Source organism: Malania oleifera, chromosome 3, assembly GCF_029873635.1.
Source record: "Malania oleifera isolate guangnan ecotype guangnan chromosome 3, ASM2987363v1, whole genome shotgun sequence".
NCBI classification, from domain to species: domain Eukaryota; kingdom Viridiplantae; phylum Streptophyta; class Magnoliopsida; order Santalales; family Ximeniaceae; genus Malania; species Malania oleifera.
In genome coordinates, this window is record NC_080419.1 from 32,115,566 (window position 1) to 32,131,801 (window position 16,236).

The following is a 16,236-nucleotide window of genomic DNA, read 5'->3' on the forward strand; positions in this document are numbered from 1 at the left end:
TACTAAAATTCATATAAAACATTAGTATGTAGGATTCTAAGACCAAAACAAGTGAATCTATACGTTTTTAACAAGTTTGCTGCTGCAAAAAATGAATTCATAGGCATGGTGTGCATCACCCATTACATATTGTCCGAATTGGCCATGGCCATTACACTATGACCATTACAACTACGCTGACTGGTACATTTTTTAAAGCTACAAGGAAGACAGGACACTAAGCAAATATCTTCAAGGATGTCCTTGTGAACTATCCCCATCAACAATGATAATTACAAGTCATCATTACAATCAGTATCATCATCAAAGGGTATCTTTATCAACCTCAAAGAGGAAGATTGCTCCTCAGACCTTAATCAGGAAGGCCCTCCCTCATATCTTCGATGTAAAGGTAGTTCCATTGGGGTGGATCAAATTCCTGTAACTTAAACCAGATCAGTCCCTCATTCATTAAAATGGAAAGGTGGCTCCCATGTCGATAAAGAGTGTTTTGTTTCATAGACTAATATTTTGTAGGATTGGATTAGCTAAATAGCATCAGACCAGACTCGATAAGATGATTATCCTACTCCATGTTTGGTTTGCCATCCATAAGGGATAGGATACAACAGGTGAAATTTTACCTTTTTACTTTTCGATTTTTCTCGCTTTCTAACTCCCTTAGACTGCATTGGCTGGTGGGGGAACCAGCCAGCTCTAGACCATGTGAAGGAGCTAAGAAGCCTCCCCCTAGCCAGTCCTATCCTACACTTGTGCTACACCAAGCATAGGCTAACAGTGCTTAGCCAAGCCTAGCCCATGAAACAAACACGCCCTAAACATGATGGTTCCTCATACAATTGGCAATAAACTGGAGTTGTTCATCATTGTCATTAATAACAAACAAAAAAAAAAAAAAGCCATGCAAAAAGGTGGGGTTAAAGAGCACCATTGTTGCCTTGCTGCGAAGGAGGCAACCCTTGCTTAAAAAGCAAACTTATAAGTGATTGTTACACTATAAATTAATTTAAAATGGCATCAAATAAGTTAAAATGGTGTCACGGAATGAAAGAAGAAAGAAAAAAGCTAAATATTCAAACAAAATATAGATCACTGAAAGAACAAACTTCAACATAGAAGAAAAATAGAAATTTTTTTGGATGCTATGACAAATGGCTATGAGACTCCACCACTAAAGGTGCTAAGATGGGTTGCTAAACATCCCCTCTTGACATCAACATGCATGCGGTGAGGATATGACCTCAAAGAAGGAGAACAAGAGAAGGGGGAAGAGAAAGAAGAAGAAGATGCAAACAGGAAACACACGACTTCTCAATTTCAAATTCACAAACCGAATTTACATGGTTTCAACACACAAATTACACAAAAGATTAAAATACAAGAAAATAACAAATAAAAATTTATAAACCCCTATGAACACATTTATGTACGAACAAGCCCCAAATACACATAAGTCTAACTAATAATCAAAGGTTCAAAATAATCCATCCACTAACCAATTCCCATCCTACATCAGTTCCCCCATGTCAAAGAACTTGATTCCATCAAGTTGGAAAAGCACAAGGAGTTCATCACCATGAAGGAATCATCTCGCTTACTTCAAAGAGTGCAGCAAATCTTGAGAAGAAGGATATCACACCACACTAACTCCATAATTGAACCAATCTTGAAGGTAAGCAAGCAACAATCATGGGCGTTCAAGCTAGGATTATTCACCCAAGCAATCTTGTATGGATCAAGATGTGACTAAGCCTCAAATTAACTTTTTCACAACTTTAGAAACTATATTAGTATGACTGCCAAGAACAATAACAAAATTACAAAGTTATTTGTGACAAATCACCCATGTCTAAAAAATGTCGGTTCATCTCCAATCTTCATTTCTTTCAAACTCGTTGGAGGAGAGAATAGGTCAAAGTACTAAACAATCTCCCACATTGCCATCTTCATCTAAGTCACTTGGAACTTCTATCTAAGCTTCAATTACTTCGGTGGCATCATCACCTTTTTCAGCAATTACCATTACCTGGTTAGGGCATTGTCCAGCTCAATGCCAAAACTTGAGCATTTGAAAAACTCAATTGAACCTTTAAAGTTGGTTTTGAGCGATCTAGACTTCCACATTGTAGCAGCCTCAACTCCTTTGCCCAATTGTTCAACTAAACATCTTTAACACAATTCCACATTTCCACTAGTAATCTCGCAACATGCGTTGCATCTCCAACTATAATGAGCCGACATGCAGCAAGCCTGAGGCAATGTGGATTTCAAGTTTTCAACCCTTTCATGCATAAAACAATCATCACATATTCTTTCCATTCTATGTCAGCAAGAGTACCCAAATGATAGAGCTACTAGTGCAATCTACTATTATCCTAACTTCTTGCTTCATATTAAAAGTTGTGAACGGACACGTTCATAGTAGTGGGGAGCTACAAATGGTTCATGCATGGCATGCTTCATCTCATTCCATATTCTAATCTCACCATATCTTCTCCTTCTAAAGACCTCCTTTAGTTTCAGCCACCTAATTTGAGCAGTTCCCTTCCATTTGGATTCATCCAAATAAAACTTCCAAGCTTCATTCATGGCACACTACCAAAAAACATTTCTCCAAAAAATACACACAACCACCAAAATCAAGAAGACCATCATCATTAAAATATGAAACTTCCAATTTAATCTGTCATTCAAACAATCATTTTTTCTGTTTTCATGCAACTCAAAAGTGTGGGGAATAACAACAATACCACTTTATTTTTGGCAAGAGAATCAACTAGCCTTTACCCAAAGCTGCAACTTCAATCGCTAACCTATTCAATGAACTAGTAACGGTCTCCAAAGCATTTTCTACATTTTGTACTCAACTAGACAACTTCTTCACCTCTGCAAATAATTCAACCTTAGTCACCATGTTGCAGATTTTTTAACTTTTTGGTGCCGCGATGTCCCCAGGAACGAGGGTGCCTCGAGGAGGGCAAAATAAAAATGATAGATTTATTTTCGTGAAAAATGGATATTGGAGTCGCCACTAACCTTTTGGAGTGTCGTTAGAACACGTGATTACCACCCAATTAAGGGTAGAATCGGTCTGCGTTACCATGATCAGGATCGGGAGTTCAGTTATGTGAGGGGAAGGTACTAGCACCCCCTACACTACCTAATTAATTGAAAATTATCCCTAAATTAAATTTAATAGCCTTCCTTTGAACAATTTACAAAACACCAATAAATCACACAAGTATTCACAATTTTTCACATAATATGCATACAATAATACATCCCTCAGAACTAGGACACATGAAGCTTAAAAAGCTTATGCCCCTTTTTGAAATCATAGGGAAAAAAATCAAGAAAATAATTTAATAAAATAACTCCTAGATTTGTTTCAAAGAGATTATAGAATTTTCCTAAATATTAGGTAATATTTTCAAATTTTTGGGAGGTTTTTAGACTCATTCAGGATGAAAAATGTGCAAAAGTAATTTTCTAATCTCAAAAATATTTTTCAGAATTTTTCCTGAATTTTCCTTATTTTTTATGATTTTTACATATTTTTCCTGAATTTTTAAGCAAACAAATAATATAATACAAAAAAAATAAATAAGGAAATAAGAAAACCGATTTGAAGCCGGTTCAGTGGGTCAACCGGTTAAAGGGGAACCGGTTCGGGTCAAGGGCCAGGCCACGTGTCGCCTTCCGAGTGAGGCCACGTGGCCTTGTTATTATATATTTATATATACGATAAATATCTCCCCAGGCCTGACGTCATGACGTCTCACTAAACACGTGTCGGTGGCCGGATGGATGGGAGTATACAAACAAGGACCAATTGCATGGCGTCATCGTAGCCATCCCTGGGAAGCACCAATCGAATGGCCGTAAGGAGGCCGTGTAGTGCTCTAATTGCATGGAGAACGGAGAACCACGTGTTGACCAGCGAGAGGGGAGACAACGGTAACTCGGATCAAAGACGTGGCGTGATCCTATCCGTTGTGGGGAAGCACAAATCGAACGGTCGGGAATTGTTGCACACGGATCGGTGACGTGACATAATCCACGCTGTCCTAAAGAAACACAGATCGGACGGTGGTTAGAAGGCCGCGTAGCTCATGAAGAAGTGGTGGATGGGAAGCCACGTGTCGCGATCCTACGGTCCCTAAACTGGGCATATAAAAATTAAAAAAATTTCATCTCGTTCATTTTTCTCGTTTCATTCTCTCTTCAGAAGCTCTCTCTCTCTTCCTCTCACCCCCCCCCCCCCCGGCGGGAACGAACACACCCTGAAACCCTAATCTCCCTCTCTAGTTTTTCCCTTTCTACTTCAATCGATCTCTGAAACCCTAAAATCACTAGCTACCTCTCTCACTCTCCGTCTTCTCTCTCTGTTCTCTCTAAAGCTCCTTTACCTCCGTTCTCTCTCAAGCTCTCTTCAAGCTCTCCTCTCTGTTCTCTTATTCCTTTGATTTATCCTCTCAGATCCTACGAGCAGCTCTGAAACCCTAGGGTTTCATACTTCCCTTCTCTCGCTAAAACACTCCCCCCTGTCTTCGATCAAACTAAAACCCTAACTCCCTCGCAAACTCCCTTTAAACCAACAAAACCTAACGCTCCTTCTCTACTCTCTCTCCTAAGATCTCTTAGGAAACCCCGGTACTCTCTGTGAAGACCTATGAAGCCTTCTAAGCTCGATGGACGGCTCAATTTGAGAACCCAAGAAAGGTTTGATCAAGATTTGGGTGTGAGGGTTTTGCTTCGAGCTAAACCTCAACTTGCAGATAAGCATAACCTTCCCCCCTTCTTCCTTTCTGTTCTGCTTATACAATTGTGTGTGTATGATTTGAATGTTGTGGTTCTGGTTATGTGATGATCTGAATGTTGATGTGATTCGAGTGCTATTCTTGTGATTTGAGTGTTGTGGTTTCAATGATTCTAGGGTTCCACAGAAGGGTTTGGGTTCAGGGACGAGTTTGACTCGTCTGAACCCTAACTCAGGGTTTGCAATGGGGTTGACTCCTGCGGGTTCGTGCAGACTCGATTAGGCCCGAGTGGGTTCAGACTTCAATGGGCTCAGTGTATTAGGCTGGGCTCTGGTTTGTTTTGATATTGGGCTTGGGGTTTATTTTTTTTAAATGGGCTTGGATTATTTGCAAAAATGGGCCTAGGTTTTTTGAAACAGGTTTGGGCTTTAGTGTGTTTTAAAATGAAGGGCTTTAGTGGGTTTTAAAATGAAGGGCTTTAGTGGGTTTTAAAATGAAGTTTGGGCATAGTTTTAAAAATGGGCTTCGGGCTAATTTTAAAAACCGATTGGGCGTGAGTCTTGTTTTAAAATGGGTTTTAGGCTAGTTTAAAAATGAATGGGCTTGAGTTTAAAACAGGTTTGGGCTCAGGTCAATTTTAAAATGTGTGGGCCCCACGTTTGGGTTTTTTAAAATGGCAGGTGGGCTTGGTTTTTAAATGAGCCCAAGCCCGGTTTTTAAGAAAAGATGGGCTTTGTTTTAAAAAAAAAAAAAAATTAATGGGCTTCAGGTCAGTTTAAAATGGGTTTGGGCTTAGGGAGTTATAAAACGGGTTGTTGGGCTTGGTTCAGTCTGGGTTCAAAAGGAACCTGGTTCGGGTTGGGGATTCAAATTGGGTTCAGGCTCTTGGGTTGGTCTCAAATGTTTAGGGTTCAGTTCAGGTTCAGGCTTGAACCATGAAACTTGGATGAGGGTACCTGCATTCACAATTTCAAAATAGTAACATATGGATTGTAACAACAATGAAGGAAAAGGCCTACTAGCTTTACCCCTGGTCCTTTCTCCTCCAGTCTTCTTGTCGGGGATGTGAGTCTGTCGAGTGTCTGTTCAGGATTTGCTCTCAGTGTCAGTCTGGATTCCGAATATGGTTCCTGGACTCTGAGTGGCCAACTCCAATTCTCTGGAGTCTTGCAGAGTCCAAACTCCTCTCTCATTTCTCAACTGCTCTCTTAATTGCTCAATTCTTCACCCTATTCTATCTTCTAAATTTTCTCTTCTCTGCCAATTGCCTCCTCTCTGTGCTAATTGCTCTATTCTCCTCCTCTCTCTGCTAATTTCTCCGTTCTCCCCCCACAAGTATGTGCGAGACTCCCTATTTATAGGGAGTCTAGGCAAAGTCAATTGGCGCTCGACTACTCTATTTCCCTCCAACAGAAATCTATTCCCACTGAAATTCGTTCCCCCTATTCTCGCAGTTCAGTTAACGAATATTCGGGCAGTGAGAAGGGGGGAAAATCTTTTAACAATTCTCATATCGCGCACATGTTTAATTTTTTTTTTATTTTAAGAACTGATTTTTCTCATTCTTCTTTCAAGTGAACAGGGGACGCCCTAAGATTTTTATTTGTATTTTTTATTTTCCTATATTTTTGTATCTCCTGTATTTTTTGTGTATCCTGTATGTATTTCTATTTGTACTGGCAGCTTCTCCCTGTATTCCATCATCCCTTTGTATTGTATTGTATTGTATCTCCATGATTTGGGCACGTGCCTCCCTTAATGAAAATTTTCAATTCATGCTCGGGCCATTACCTGTGTATTAAAATTCAAAAACCAATTTTCAATTGATCACCACTTGAATTTCACAACCTAGTCTTAATATAATTGGCACTTAAGAATATGATTCGGTGGGTAATCGACTTGGGGCTCCTAATCCTTCATGAATATGAAAAAATTCGATCAACCAATTTTGACAAGGTAATGTTTTTTAGAAATTCTCAACCTTATTTAAACTTCCAATGGTATGATTTTAAAACACTCGGTTAGGTACACTTGTGAACATGGTTAAGTAAACACATTGCAATCTATCAACTCGGGAACTTAGGAACAGTTAATCAATCAGCACAATCCCAACCTTCAAAATTTTGACTTAAGGCCTCTGAAACGACCTAGTAAAAATTGGGGTGTACATTTAGTACAGTTGTATGTCACCAAGACCCTAAGTACAACTTGCAACTAATCTCAATCTATTTATGCAATTGCTCAAACATGACTCATTTTCTCACTTACTACCTTCAATTCACCTCTAATATCTTGAATATCTTGCAGAAATCAAACATATTCTTGCAGCCAACTGACAAAAATAAAGCAATAAAGTCTGATTCTTGAGTCTAGCAATGTTATTCTTTTTATATAGCAAAAGAAATTTTCATTAATAAGAGAAGAATTTACAAGAGGGAAAATGAGACATCTCCCACAGAAAATCTGGAACAAGCCAGAAAAAACAACTAAAAACTACAAAAACAGGAAAAAAAAATCAACAAGCCAACACATTCGTCCAATCTCTTTGAATCTTTTGGAAGCTATTCCCTCTGAAAAACCCAAAACCAACACACCACAATGATGCCAAATACCGGATTTTATCCCAGACCAGCTACCAAATTAATTTTTTTCCCAAAGAATCCATGCATTATGTTCCATCCATATCCCCCATAATACAGCAATAAGCCACACCTCCATAAGGCTGCCCTATCCTTCCTTCTACCAAAACCTACAAAATAAAGGGCTAATAAGTCTTCCACGTATGCAGGGCATACCCAACTCTCTCACACAATACCAAAAAGCTCAGTCCAAATCCTCCAAGCAAAATCACGGAGTCGAAGGAGATGAGAAGCTGTCTCGGAGTTCTTGAAACAGAGCAAAAACTACATTACATTGCAAGCAAACCCCTACATTACACAAATATTAGAAACAACCCCCAAATAAACATAATCCTATACTAATTAATACTAAATACATAATAAACTACTAACTAAACCCAACAATCCTCGATCCAATTCTTCTTAAGCATTCTCCAACAAGGATCTTCACAAGGCCTTGCTTCTTGTCCAACATCAACTCTCCCCTAGTAAAAAAAAATCCGTCCTTGAATTTTGAAATGTTGGAGGATCAAAATTAGGAGCAAACTTGGATTCCTTGAAAACCAGCGCTTGAGTGATACAAGAAACCACGTTCCGTTGGCAATAAAATATACTTGACCTGAGAATTAGAACCAATGAACATATCAAGGATGACAAACTCAACAATAGGAATGTCTAAATGACTTCAGACGATGTCTCAGACGCTTGTATTTCCTTGCTTGTAGTGTCTTCAAGTTGAGTAACTGTGGTTGATTCTTTGTGTTGGTTGATTGGTAGAGTGGGCTTCAAAATGATTCTTTCCATTATGGTGGACAATATATACATGTTCCCAAGCCCTTGGTCACAGCCAAATATTCCAACCAAGGAGAACCAAAGTGTACATGGCCAAATATTCACCCATTTGGATAGGAACCAAACATCTTTAACAAACATGTATGGTAGAGTTATCAATTATCACCCCAAGATATCGTACAAGGCTGTAGGTGAGGTTCCGCATGAAGCTGCATTTAAGTGACTCCATTTCTAAAAACCATGTTCATAAGACATCTTCCATCAATGATGAATTGGCATACATTTCCTCCACACTTGAGAAAGGTGTGGAAAAGCTTGAAATTGTGCCCAAGGCATTATAAATGGCATTCCTTTGTCCAATAATTTGTCACCATATTGCTGAATTTATACTATTATACACTGAACTATATATCACCAAAAGTTATTAACACACTTGCCCAAAATACTCAATCTAGTCATGCAAAACCTAAACTTGACTCTCAATTTTCAAGAAATATCTTCAATTCACCCTAGATCTTGAGTGTCATGCTGAAATGAAACAAACTCATTTACAAAACTCTCAAATTACAGCAATAAAAACTGATTTTTTATGCTGGCAGTGACAATTACTAGGGTTTCGTGTCAAATTATCGTGCTTGCTTGCAATATGTCGTGTCCACAAACAAAAGCAAATTCTCGCAAACCTGGAACCAAGAGAAGACTCAGGCAGAGTCCCAATTGCAGGTCGCTGGCGGCAAGACTCCGGCAACGAGCTTTGGTCGAGGGAAATCATGGGATGAGAAGTTTAATGGTGTTGGCGGTGTGATGAAAAAAGCACAAAAGGTCGAAAAGCCAACGGCTGGAGAAGTTTGGCTGGCGCATGGGGCTACTTTGGTGGTTGGAGCGAAGAAATTTTTGGGGCTAGGGTTTCCGCGCCGGGGGGGGGGGGGTCTCTGTTTTTCATGGAAGATGAGATGTCTCAAAAATTATCCAGGAAAGAGATGCTCAAAAGACTGGGGACATGATTGGAATTTTTGAAAAGTTCAGAACTGCTCCCTCTTTTAAAAAAAAAAACTGAAGTTCAGAAATAAAGAGAGATAGAAAGAATTAAGAAAATGAAGAGAAAAGAGGACGAAGATGATGGAATATTGGAAGAATTGCCGGACAGAAACTGCTGCAGGTAGAGGAGAAATCAACAGATTTCAGAAATCAGAAAGAGAGTTAAGAGAGTTATGGGAGAGAATTAGGAGAGGGAGAACTTGAGAAGGGAAATAGAAACAGGGAAGAAGAAAGAAGGCAGAATGCTGCTTGACAGCAGGGGATTAGGGACAGAACAGGAGATCAGAACATAGAAAAGGAAGAAGGAAAAGACGAAGAATAAGAAGAATGGAAGAAGCAGCAGCAAGGCAGATTAGAACAGAGATAGATAAAGAGAACAGAGCAGAGAGAAAAGATGAAGAGAGGGGGAAGAAAAAGCAAAGAGGAGAAGAGTGAGGGAGAATGGGTGGATTGAAATGGAAGAATAGAGATCGTGGTTGGGCTCTGATACCAAATGATGCAGGGGCAGCATCAATGGTCTGCAGCCATGAGAGAGATTAGAAGAAATAGAAGAGAGGAAAAAAGGGGAAGATAGGAGAGAGGAGACACAAGGGGGAAAACTCACGTTTATTTCAATTCATATTCAACAACAAATGCTTACAGCATGGCTTTAGGCAGCCTCCTCTCATGAAATTACATATAAACCCCCAAACTACATTACAATACAAAAACCACTACATTACACAAATTTTACAAACAAACCCCCAAATACACATAATCATATACTAACTAATACTAAACACATAATAAACTACTAATGAGACCCAACAATCCTCAATCCAATTCTTCTTCAGTATTCTCCAACAAGGATCTTCCCAAGGCCTTGCTTCTTGTCCTAAATCACAGTGTCAATTGATTCTTCAAAATGCGGATGGATAAATAAATGTACAAATAAATTTCTATTAAGCAGCTTCAAAATACAATGAAGAAAATCAAAATATTGTGGCCAGAACAGTGTGTTTTGCAATTTTAGAAGTAACAGAAATGTGAAAAATTCACTTGTCACCAGCATATGCGGTTCATGAGTTGCTGGTAGTGACTTTCCAGTGTTGAGATATTGAGATTTGGTGCGGAGATAGATCAGAGAAAGATGTTTCCAGAGGTAGCATGTTGATATAACTCCAACAAGGCTAAAATCTTGAACAGGTGGTATGTGGAAAATCTTAGGCCATCAAGTGGGATCATATACACAATTGGACAGCAACAAAACTTTTGGGAGAGGCCTTTTGAGGGCTTCTGTTTTGATGGCGGAGATGTCATGAAATTGTTTCTAAAAAGCAGTGATCGAAATCAAGGGCAATAACTGTATTTTTCTGGTGATGGCAGCGTCGCAGAAATGGTGAGATTTATAGAATAAATGGATCTCTCTTTTTTAGGAACGATGCTGGTGTTCAAGAACAATCATTGAAAAAAAGAGATTGCAAGAAAGTGTGAAAATAGAAATGGAGTTGGATTGAGGATAGGATGGCCTGGAATGTGGAAAGCTAAAACAAGGCTCAGATCTTGAACAGCTGGCAGATGGAAAATCTTTGGCCAGCACATGGGATCACACACACATTCAGACAGCAATAAAACTTTCAGGAAAGGCCTTTTGGGAGTTCCTGTTTCAGTTGGTGGGGTAGGTGTCAAGAAATTGTTGCCAAAAATCAGTGATTGAAATCAAGGGCAGTGCCAATATTTTTCTGGAGATGGTAGAGTCACAGTGACTGAGATTTCTATAATAGATGTATCTCTCTTTGTTTGAAAGAATGGTGGTATACAAGAACTATCATTGAGAAAAAGGGATTGCGGAGAAAGCGCGACCATAGAAATATTGGGCCAAAAGGGTGAACTGCTATGTGGAAAGCTAAAAAAGACAAATAGTGTGAAATTGAACCAACCTTGCATTGATACCAAATGAGGTAGCATCAAAAAGGGACAGAAGGAAAGAGAAATGGGAGAGGGGAGATGAGAAGAGGAAGAAGAGAGAAAAATGAGAAGAGGAAGAAGAAAAAAGGTGAAACACGCGTAATTTCTCACTGTCAATTGTCAAGTTCACAAACTGCCTACACAAATTTTAACATGCTAATTTATTGTAGCAACTAGCAACTGAAATACAAGACACTACAAATAAACCCCTAAAGACGCATATATTTACAAACCAAAATACACATAAGCCTAAGTTGCCTAACTAATAATTAAACTAAATACATTTGGATTTTAGGACCCAACAATCCTTAAACCCTATTCTATAAAATCGGTCTACCTCCAAATTAGGTCAAAATCATCCATCCAAGAACCAGCTTCCCATCCTAAACCACCATTTCGTCATTTCCCCACTAGCTAACAAAATAGCTCCCCCATAAATTAAGCACTATTCATGACAGTAGACCAGAAATTTCATCAAAGGAAGTAGTCAAAATACACAGCACAAAGTTCCTTCTTAAGGTCTCCTTTCTGGCTACCCGTAGCTTCCACTCCTTTCTAACAAACTCCTTTTTCTCTCCTCTCTGATCAAGTGATCATTGTCTCCCTCCATCCCATAGCTTTGCAAAACCTGGCATCTACTACCCTAAGACAAGGGGGTATATTGTGATTTGTCAATCATGTTTGAGATCTCATAATTGATTATGAGAGAAATGCAAAAAAATGCTGCCCTTTGAATTCTGCTAAGCATTTTAAAAATTAAAAAATAAAAATGCTAAAAAGGTGTGAGTGTGACTATATATCATTTTGCAAGGCAGCTCACTAAAAAATAAATTTATTAATGAAAGGAAAAGAATATACACAAAGAAGGCATGAAATCCTCATAATGAAAATATATAAATTACAACCCTAACACCAACACCTTCCAAACCCACTGAAAACCCTCTAAACAAGTACCCTTAAAACAGCCTGCACTAAAAGCCCAAAGAGATGCCAAGTACCGAATCACGTTTCAAAACAAAGTGGCAGGCAACCTCTTCTAATTAGAACACATTTTGCTCTGATCACATCCCCCACAAAACAACAAAGAACACAAACCTCCACAAAGCTAAAGCATCTTTTCCTTTCCAAGCCAAATGAAAGAAATAAACAAAAATTCATCGACCGACTGCAGGCTGTGTGCCAATCCATTCTAAATAATCCAAAAAAAATATTCCATATGCCCCAAGAAAATGGACAATGTAAAAACAGATGAGATATGGTCTCCAAACTTTTAGCAAACAAGAAACAATCATCTTGGGACAAAGCCTTAGAAGGCCAAAGCCTTAGAAGGCATCCTACTCTGCATCAGATTTGTTGTTAACTCTATCAAAGGGCCATCAACCAAACAAAAGCCTTAATCTTGGAAAGTATCTTTATCTCCAATAAATGACCATGAAGAATGATGACAATACATAATCCATATGGCATTGTTAACTTCTTGCAACAATCAATATACTACTACATAATCTTCTACATTCTTGTTTATTCTTTCCTACATTTTCCCTCAAAATGTAGAATATTTTCTATGATAATATCATATAAACATGCTGAATTATATGACACTTTTGAGGACAACATGAATGTGAACAAAATTTAAACTAACAAACCTCATTCTTTGGTTGCTTTCTTCACTAGGGAGGCCACTTGAAAGTGTGTTTTGAAATTAGACAACACGATAAAAAGAGGGGCGCACTTGGCAGTGATGGGGGATCAGTAAATCATATTATTCTTCGATGTTCAGTTGCTAGAAGTTTGTGGGAAATGACTGTTGCTTTGTAGGGAATTTCTTGGGTTTGCTCCAACTCTCTGAAGGGTGAGCTCTTTGTTCAACAATGAGTTATTGGGAGGGAAGTCAATAATAAGATTTGGTCCTTAATTCCCCTCACTATGTTTTACATCCTAGGGACTTGGAAGGGAGAGGAACAAAAAGCCTTTGAAAGTGTGGTGCTCTCTTTCCAAGCTTAAAAAGAAAAGATGGCTCAAACATGCTGTTTTTGGGGAAAAGGAACAGTTTCTCTGCTTGTAAGGACATTGTAGATTTTGTTGATATCCTCCTCGTCCTTTTATATTGGGGTGAAGCGTGGTGATGTAAAGTCTTATGAACTTTTGATTGCTTTTGCCCAGCAATCCTTAAAAATAGTGTTTGAGAACATAAATTTCAGGGCCTGGATTTGGATTTGTATGGATTTGAGAAAAAAAAAACACTGAATACAAATTTTGTATTACATTTTGTTCAAATCCAGACAAATCCAAATCCAAATCCGAGGCTCAAAATCCATGTTCCCAAATGCAGGGTCAGTGAATTTAGCTTTAACAAATCCAAATATGTGCCCACACGCACGCAATCATACGTTTGTTATGTGTGCACGTTATAATCAGAATCATGGCCATTTCCCAAATGAAAAATAAATAGATAGAATTCTAAATAAAATATAAACAATTCAGAGATCAACAAAGGGGAAAATTTATGGGAAAAATATCTAAAATTACATTGAATTCATATTCCAATCTCAAAAACAATACTAACTGACAATTCTAAGAAAGGGCAGTCATCCCTCAAATGCCAACAAACAAAACACTATGCAGAGGAGTTGATCAGAAAAAATTTTACATCGATTTTACACTATGTTCAACAAATAATGTAAAATTAAATTTTTTTGAAAGGGAAAAAATAAAAAAGACAAACCACCGTTTGTCATTAGGAACTAATCATGCAGAAGAATGTTCAATTTTTTTTTTAACTGGGAAGTAGGAAACACAAGAAGTTGAAACCAATGATGCAGTAAACTGCAGTTGGAACCACAAAAAGTACATCAATACAAGCACGAGCGAAGATCAAAGCAAAACTGATCCCACCGGAACAATTAAACTATAGACTCCACATCATATGATGTACAAAGAAACACAGTACGGCCATTCAAACATCTCATATCCTCAATTTTACCATCAAATGCATCCAAATTAACGAAAACAGCGCTAAACTGAACAGAATCAATCACTATACTTAGACTAAACGAAGTCGGATTTAAATTGAACTGATGCAAACGATCAGAAAAGTGTGCATCGAAAGCTTACCCCCCCAAACGACATCGCTGCCGCTATTGCTGAAAGGAAGAGAACAGTATAGAGAGAGAGAGAGAGGGCAAGCACCTTGTGGAGATAAACTGATAAAGGCGAATAAAAGGCAGCCACCGAAGAAAAGTTAACGAAATTATTTGAAAGGGATAAAAATTATGATGCGTTCAGAGAGAGAGAGAGAGAGCGAGAGAGAGAGATTCGTGCTTTGAGGGAAAAGTAAAGAAATGAGGCTCGTCGCGTCGTGTCTGTACTTCTCTGCAGTTGGTGGGAAGGGAAACTTTACCGTCACGGGAGAGCATTAACACAGCCGTGGGCCGGAGAAATTATTACGCCACGTTTGCTTGTTGCGTGAAATAATTTCGGTTTCTATTCTTTTTAAATGTTTCGAGCACGTGCAGTGGGTGTGCTTAGCTACTTTTTAGAGTTTTTTATTGAAATATTTTTTTATTATACCATAATTGATTAAATATATACAAAAAGATATTAAAATATAATCAACATTTTAAAAACCGTGACAAAAACATCCAGGCAGCCTGTCTAACCATACATGAATTACGTATTAGCTCAAAATCGACTTTTTAAATCACGTCTTTAAGTCCTGAATAAGTTTTATGCACATGCATTTTATTCTTCTCTTTGCCTATTAGATACATTTTATAATCAATCGAACTTTTTCATAAATTTGTCTATTAGTAGTTGCATGGATAATATAACTTATTTTTCTCATTCCTAAATTTCTTCTCTTATATAATGCATGCATGAATATTTTGTGTTTCATATAAATATATTATGGATGTTCTCATCTATTTAATATAATATAGTAATATTTTTGTCCTACTCATTCGACTTCTCCAAGGGTGGTCCTCGAGAACCTCAATAGAGTTTCCACTTCATCAAGGTAAAGAGGCATAAACTTCTTTGTTTTTCACATGGAATGAATTAGTCTCAATGTCAATTTCTTATATTAAACTTTATATCATCTTACTTTAAGTCAGTGCAATGACATACCATTTCACATAAGTCCTTGCAACAATTTTAATGGCAATAATTGGGTGAGCCGAGACAGATTACAAGAACATTGTTTTTCTACCTCAAATTTGTTATAATACACATGACATTACTATAGAAAATGCAAGACACTTTCATTGATGTAAAGATGTCCTATATATAAGATTTGAACAGATATATTTGTTACACATTCAAAAGTATTAAATGCTAAATCAAAGAGCTCATAGGCTATCAAATACAAACAACTATTCAAGTAATACAACTAAAGAATCTCATATCGCGGCATACAATCAGATAGTAGCAAATCTTCAACTATTAGGATTTTCATCTATTCAGCAACAGGCGTAACTGTCGACGGTTTAGTGAAACTGTCAATGGTTTGCTCATAGCAAATATTATATCTTAATCCGTCGAAACAACCGTCGAGGGGTTTATTGAAATCGTCGATCGTTTACTAGAAAACGACACAATGTCCTCAATAATTACCATTTGTTAGTATTTAATAACATATTCTCATGATTTGAATTATTATCAATAGGAACTGTAATTAGTTAGAAATCAACCTTTATAAGCTACAAATGATGATGTAATTTGATAGGGATGAACTATTTGTTTTCGAATCTGTCTTAGCTCACATAGTTGCTGTGACGCCCCGATTTCCGTACAAATTTTTTTTTCTCAATAATAAATAAATAATCACTCATCATCCACAACATCCACAAATCGACTATGTTAATCATCTTACTATCATTCATACGACCCGACCCGCATTGGATACCGGGTAAAAAGTTATTTTATTATACAACTTAACAGTGGAAGACAATATATACATATCAATCAGAATACAATACCCAGAGTATCAATATACACATATACACAATACTATCTCATACCCAAAGACAATACAACCCTAGGGAATCACACCTCTTTAGTCCAAACTCACCTTGTATATCAGG

The 16,236-nt window shown here is 37.8% G+C and overlaps 1 protein-coding gene across 3 annotated transcripts in view; it reads right to left on the reverse strand.

The window, feature by feature from the left end:
- The window catches only part of LOC131150685 (actin-depolymerizing factor-like), a 33,740-nt gene extending 19,127 nt beyond the window's left edge, over positions 1–14,613 (reverse strand). Inside the window, exons 1-2 of one of the 3 annotated variants that reach the window (XM_058101554.1) lie at positions 14,556–14,613; positions 14,270–14,358 (exon numbers count right to left, since the gene is read on the reverse strand). In XM_058101554.1, the coding sequence (XP_057957537.1) occupies positions 14,270–14,358; positions 14,556–14,571 (105 nt within the window). In that variant the 5' untranslated portion in view covers positions 14,572–14,613. Of the gene's footprint in view, positions 1–14,138; positions 14,508–14,555 lie in introns of those variants that run through there. The other 2 variants (XM_058101556.1, XM_058101555.1) reach the window with 2 other exon arrangements.
- Positions 14,614–16,236: the final 1,623 nt, after the last annotated feature.